Consider the following 6,096-nt stretch of genomic DNA (forward strand, 5'->3'; position numbering starts at 1 on the left):
GTGCCTGTAGGATATGGTCCACCACCGCCTCCTGTCCCCGTGGGATAGGATCCAGCATCGCCTACAGTGCCCTTAGGGAGTGTTCCACCACCGCCTCCTGTGCCTGTAAGGTACGCTCCACCACCACCTCCTGTGCCCGTAGGATATGTTCCACCCCCGCTTCCTGTGCCCGTAGGGTATGGTACACCACCGCCTGCTGTGCCTGTAGGATATGTTCCACCAGCGCCTCCTGTGCCTGTAGGGTAATGTCCACTATCGCCTCCTGTCCCAGTGGGATGTGGTCCACCACCGCCTCCTGTGCCTGTAGGATATGTTCCACCACTGCCTCCTGTGCCCGTAGGATATGGTCCAGCTCCACCTCCTGTGCCTGTAGCATATTGACTACCACCGCTTCCAGTTCCCGTAGGATAAAGTACATTGGCACCACCGCTTGTCCAGGCATTAGGCCGGTTTCCACTGATTCCCAATGCTCCGGGACTCCAGGGATATGATCCACCACCTTCTTGAGATCCTGGAATGTTTGGACCAACTACACAACAAAAATACGTGGCACCATTTGGCAAAAGTGGGTACATTGGCCAGTTTGAACCAAAGGGATTGAATCCAATTCCCTCTTGAGGTGTAGTTATTCTGTCTCCACTACCTTGGTTTCCTTGAGGCTTGGTTGACCCACCCCCACGTCCTGATTCTTGTTGAGGCGAGGTGAGAAAACTACTTCCGCCTTGAGACGGAGTCAATCCAGTTTCTGCTCCTGATCCACTTTGAGGTGAAATGAGACCGCCTCCACCACCGTTTCCTTCACTTGGTCTACCTTGTGGTGAATAAACTCCACCACCCATTGGTCTCCCTTGAGGAGAAGGAAATCCGCCTTCGCCACCTGGCCCTTCTTGAGATGAAGTTAATCCATTTCCAACACGGTGTCCTTCTTGAGGTGATGTGAATCCACCTCCTGCGCCAGAGCCTCCTTGAGTTGGAACAAAGCCACCACCACGAGGACCGCCGAGTGATGAAGTGAAGCCATTACCTTCACTTGGCCCCCCTTGAGGTGAAATAAATTCACGTCCGCCGCCGTTTCCCATTTGTGGTGAAGTAAATGTATTTTCTCCGTTTGGCCTACCACCATTCGGGCTGGTTGGTAGTGAAGAATATCCGCCGCCACCATGCCCTCTTGGTGGTAAAGTTAATCCACTTCCGCCTTCGTGCCCTACTTGTGGTGAAGTAACGCCATCTCCTCCACCAGGACCACCTGTTGGTGATGTAAACCCACGACCGTCACCCCCGTGCCCCCCTTGGGGTGTAATAAATCCACCTCCGACTGAACCCCCTTGAGGGGAAATGAACCCACCACCTTGACCTCCCGGATGTGAAGTTAGTCCACCAGTATTCCACTGATTCGGTACTCGGACTTGTCCATTTCCTGTTGGTCGTACTAAATTTCCTACTCCATTATCGCCCCGTCCATAACATTCGTCGCAGCTGGGATCATACATAGATTGACTTTGTGCCTGACCCATGCCGCTACTCCCACCTAGAACATTGACAGGATAATTTTAACACATGTCATTTTACTGTGAGCGATTAGTTACGGCTTGATACTTTGTACTTACTAACGCTCGCTCGTGAGGAATCCACATCTGAATGAGCTTCTGCCTTGCCATCGTCTTTACCATTTTCATGATTTATGGCCAAATATTGCGACTGTGTCTGACCTCTGTAACGCCCTCGGTATGCGCGCTTTTTTCGACTCGTGAGTGGATGTCCTCGCAGAACCACGTATTTATTACATCGTAATGTCATAACATCGTCGTTAGTAGTTAAAGATTGTACCTGTTACAACATAGTAGTAAGCAAACAATATCATACATTAATTAGAATTAGATCGCCTTGACACATAAAAAAGATTTCATTGTCCCAATTACGATAATGTTAATTGTGCAACCAAATAGGCCAAGGAAAGGTATCGACCTTGATAAAAATAAGATATCATGAATTAAAAATAACATAAACATCTTTCCGCAAGCGATTTAGATGTTGTAAGTTACAAATGAAACTAAAGAGCAATAAGTAAATGGACATACTATGCTAAACAACCATAGCAATTACCTGCTCTCAAACTATAGAATTCCCTGTAATACGAGTACTACAACAACGGGATTCACTACCCGGAACTTTCAGATAAGCACCAATTTAGAATATTCATTTTTCAGATTGGTCCTACTAGGAATCGAACCCGGGACCTCCTCATTCAGCGCTCACAGTATTTGCACGCTTTGGCGTTGAGCCACTGAGATCGTCAAAATAATAATAATTCCATTCATACGTGTAGCTACTGTAAACTGTTACTAACTGATATTAGTAAAGTCTTATTTACAACTATTAGTGAACAAAAAATAATTTATATGGAGAAATGGATTTCGATAGCCTGGGTCATATAAGTATATAAATAAGATGATTATGTAATTAGAAATCGCGCATAATTAGAAATAGCGTATCTTAATATTAACTTGTACATGATTGACATGTCACTTTGCATAGCTTTGTGATTATTAATCGAATTCGCTTAGCGATACACTACCTAAATAACTTAGAAAAAATACATAAAATTTACCTTAATTTCTTTATGAGGAACAGGATTGAATTTGCTTAACCCACAGCCCTGCGCAATGTTAACACCGTTTCGATATATTTGCCGTAAAATTACTACAACCTCATCAGGATCAACTTCTTTTGTTTTACATAATTCTTGCGTGGGTGCCTTGCACACAATATATACCTGGGAATCATAACACATGCTTTTTGTACTTAAAATTACACAAATATTGAAAGATTTATGTTCTCAAAATGCATTCATAACCAATGTCCACTAGCACATCAAATTTTTTAAAGTTACGGTATTTCAGGGGTTGTCAATATATTATGTAGTATGGGTCAATTGTAGAAATATTAAAGTTGTAATAAGTGTTCATAAAGTCATCGTAGTTGTTGAAATCTTACTTGCGTTGTCGGGAGGGTGAATGCAAATGTAGACGTAGCGGTCAATAATGCAATAACTACGATTACAGGTAGTACAGGTGCAGGCCGCGACGGGCAGGGATGCGCGCGCGCTGGACACATGCCGATGCGGTGTCGGTGGTGAGCGGGGACGCTCTGCCGACCAGTCGTACTTGTAGGCGCACTGTCCGGCATCTGACCCTCGAACCCAAGATGAACTCGCACTAGATAGAAGTTCACCCACCCAATTTTGGTGATAGCAAACAACTTACCAAGTCCTTAATCATTCACTAGGAAGTCGATATTCCGGTACAAAAAATATATTGGTTTTGGATTACAAAAGATCTACGGTTCACCTATAATACGGAAGACATACGGAATTGACAAAAATTAATAATAATGAAATAACACCTAATTACCGGATCAATTGAAACAAGTAAACGACATCCTAAGTTTTTTAAATTTATTTTTCTATATGATGTGTACAAAATCAATATGCTAAAAGCGATTACAGCAGGATCCTATATCCACAAACCATTACAATGTCATTAAAAAGTGACTTAACCTATACTTCAAATAGGCCAGCGAGAGCACGTGTGTCATTTATTTTAGGCCTAATTTTGAGCAGTTATTAGATATCTAAATGTAGGTGGCCTTATTATAGTCTTGTTATTTCTGAGCTTACATTTGAATCGTTCTTTTTGTACGAATGTGTGGGATAGATAAAGTGTTGGGAATAATAACCAGTCGAATGGTTCTCGGCCGGACTTTTGCTGGTGTTCACTTTTCGATAGTACTCAATGGATTCGCAATCGCAAGCTAGACGGGTTTCAGAACCGCTGCTCTCTAATTGGTGTTTAGGAACAACAATCAAACTTTCAGTTGATTTCGTTGGCGCACATTGACTATGACTTCGGCCGTACATTGAATAATGATGAGATACAGCATTTTGATGCTGGCCATGTTTTTCTTGTCCGTGTTGTTGGTATTCATGGTGGCTTTGTGAATTACGGGCACTGTGATTTCTGCCGTGACTTTTAGACCGACTTGATTGTTTTGCACTCGTATCTAAATAGCCGTATCCGAATCCGTAACCTCCGAAGGCTTTCGTGGTCAAATTATCCCACGACTTGGGTTTCACGTGCTGATGGGAGCTCTGATATTGTATTTTTGGCGATGATTTAGTTTCCGAACGGTCGTTGTAACAGAATAAGGTGTCGCTACTTAGAGATGTGCTGTAGCTGGAAGCAGAATTGTCGCACGGGACGTTAGCGGTGCTTGTTGCGTAGGACTGCAGGCTGCATTGACTAGCCTGTGTTGATTCTGTCGTCAAGTAACGGTAACGATTAGAGCAATGTCCGGAGGAACAAACTTTTTTAGATCGCGACTGTGAACAGTTATCTGGTTTTTGAGTGGACTTATCGACTTGTTGATATTTTTCTTTTCTTTTATGTTCTTTTGAACACTCTTTCTTGCGTTTTACTTTCTTTTTAGAATTAGGCACGCAGTGAGGATCACAGCAAGGACTGGCAAGATAGTAGTCGTCCAAGCTATTAGAGTCTTTATTATTGTAAACTGGTATACATGGAGCACAACCATACCCGTGACTATTTCGATGTGACTTCGCATGTTTTCCATTCGTAGATTTATATGTTTCGTTAGCCCGATGATCATCGCTAGAGTTTTTCATCACGAAATGTTGGCAGTCTCGCCTGTTTCTTGGTGAGCCTACAGTGATAACAAAACCGCCAGTTCGTATGCTAGGTTGGACTACACATGCTCCATATCGTGGGTCTAAATATTGATACATTAGCACGTTCGTTTGAGCAGATTTTGCGGAGGTTACATTTTCGCTTGATAATGTTGGTCTACAATATGCGTTGTTGATTGTGTCAGTAACGTTGTTCTCTTCATTGTCAGAAATTACATCTGACGGGGAGGACTTTTTCTTCTGTGAAGGCAAGCTGTGTGTTTTCCAGTTGGTATCAAAGAGTTGCCTCTCGCGAATATTGAGTTGATCAAGCTCGCGCATTTTTGATTGAATGGCTCGTTGGAGATTAATATATTTTAGATGTAGCTCGACCTTACGGACACAGTCTTCAAAAATGACGACCATTCGCATGCGTGAGTCGCAACCATTAATAGCATCGACTATGACCGCGTGATCGGCTCTCTCCACGTCGGTACCGTTGATTGAGATGATGACATCGCCCTCACGCATGCCTGCTGCTGCTGCTGGTCCTTCTGCTTCCACGTGGTCCACGTAAGTTATCACCTCAATTTCTTGTTCCTGTATAGCGATATATTATATAATGAAATTTACTATTAATACAATTTCACAGACTGTTACGAAATTGTAAACTAACGTCAGGAGATATGGTAAAATACAAAAGGGTACACACCCTCTTGTAGTGAATTCCGTAGCTTTGAAGAGTAAACCCGTAACTGCCATTTTTATTTTCCACAATTATGGTTCTTCTACGCCAGTCTTCTTCATTTTTGCCACCGGCTCTCTCCGATTTAATGGATTCTCTCACCTAAAACAGCATTTTGTTAAAATGTCAATATTATAGATGTTATAATCATATAAGACCAAACAATACATAACGAGCTGCACTTACTGAATTATCTAGCGAATCTTCTTTGCAATCGTTGCTGAGGTGTTTCTTTCCATTACTCATGCTGCTAGAACATCTCTCGTTTAGTTTTAGCGAACTCATGTCGCCTTTATGATCTACTATCTACCTTTTGACAGCTTCATTTACAAATCTTACAATAACACTAATGCCTCCCAAAAACTATTTTTAGGTTCATTATGGAAACACAAAGCTCGCGAGAAATATCTAGCGTACGAGAAATCATTAATTGGTGAGGCGCATGCGTGAATTCGGGGTTCGAACTTCGGACATGCGTGCAAGTTTGTAGGTGGCGTGGGTGAAAGGACGCAAGTAATTGTCCCCTGGTTCTGCAGTAAAGGCATGTCTACTAACTTCGCGCTCTATTTAAATCGATTGCGTATTTTTCTTCGTGCTGCTATTATGATGGCGAAGGAGGAGTTATTGCTAAATAAAAATATGTTGTAAGTTATTTTTATAATAAGGATAC

The 6,096-nt window shown here is 42.6% G+C and overlaps 2 protein-coding genes across 2 annotated transcripts in view; both read right to left on the reverse strand.

Annotated features, from left to right (window-relative positions):
- Window positions 1-3,179, reverse strand: part of LOC113240323 (uncharacterized PE-PGRS family protein PE_PGRS54-like) — a 5,848-nt gene extending 2,669 nt beyond the window's left edge. The window contains exons 1-4 of the mRNA XM_026477599.1: window positions 2,995-3,179; window positions 2,609-2,773; window positions 1,608-1,827; window positions 115-1,528 (exon numbers count right to left, since the gene is read on the reverse strand). Of these exons, the coding sequence (XP_026333384.1) occupies window positions 115-1,528; window positions 1,608-1,827; window positions 2,609-2,773; window positions 2,995-3,114 (1,919 nt within the window). The 5' untranslated portion in view covers window positions 3,115-3,179. The remainder of the gene's footprint in view (window positions 1-114; window positions 1,529-1,607; window positions 1,828-2,608; window positions 2,774-2,994) is intronic.
- Window positions 3,180-3,362: 183 nt separating this feature from the next.
- Window positions 3,363-6,060, reverse strand: LOC113227147. The gene is made up of 3 exons (XM_026460029.1): window positions 5,613-6,060; window positions 5,394-5,528; window positions 3,363-5,281 (listed from the first exon to the last, which is right to left on the reverse strand). The coding sequence occupies exons 1-3, from the start codon at window positions 5,709-5,711 to the stop codon at window positions 3,650-3,652; spliced, it is 1,866 nt and encodes a 621-aa protein (XP_026315814.1). The 5' UTR covers window positions 5,712-6,060; the 3' UTR covers window positions 3,363-3,649.
- Window positions 6,061-6,096: the final 36 nt, after the last annotated feature.

The sequence above is a fragment of the Hyposmocoma kahamanoa genome, unplaced genomic scaffold (assembly GCF_003589595.1).
Source record: "Hyposmocoma kahamanoa isolate Upper Pololo Valley unplaced genomic scaffold, ASM358959v1 100021, whole genome shotgun sequence".
Lineage (NCBI taxonomy): Eukaryota > Metazoa > Arthropoda > Insecta > Lepidoptera > Cosmopterigidae > Hyposmocoma > Hyposmocoma kahamanoa.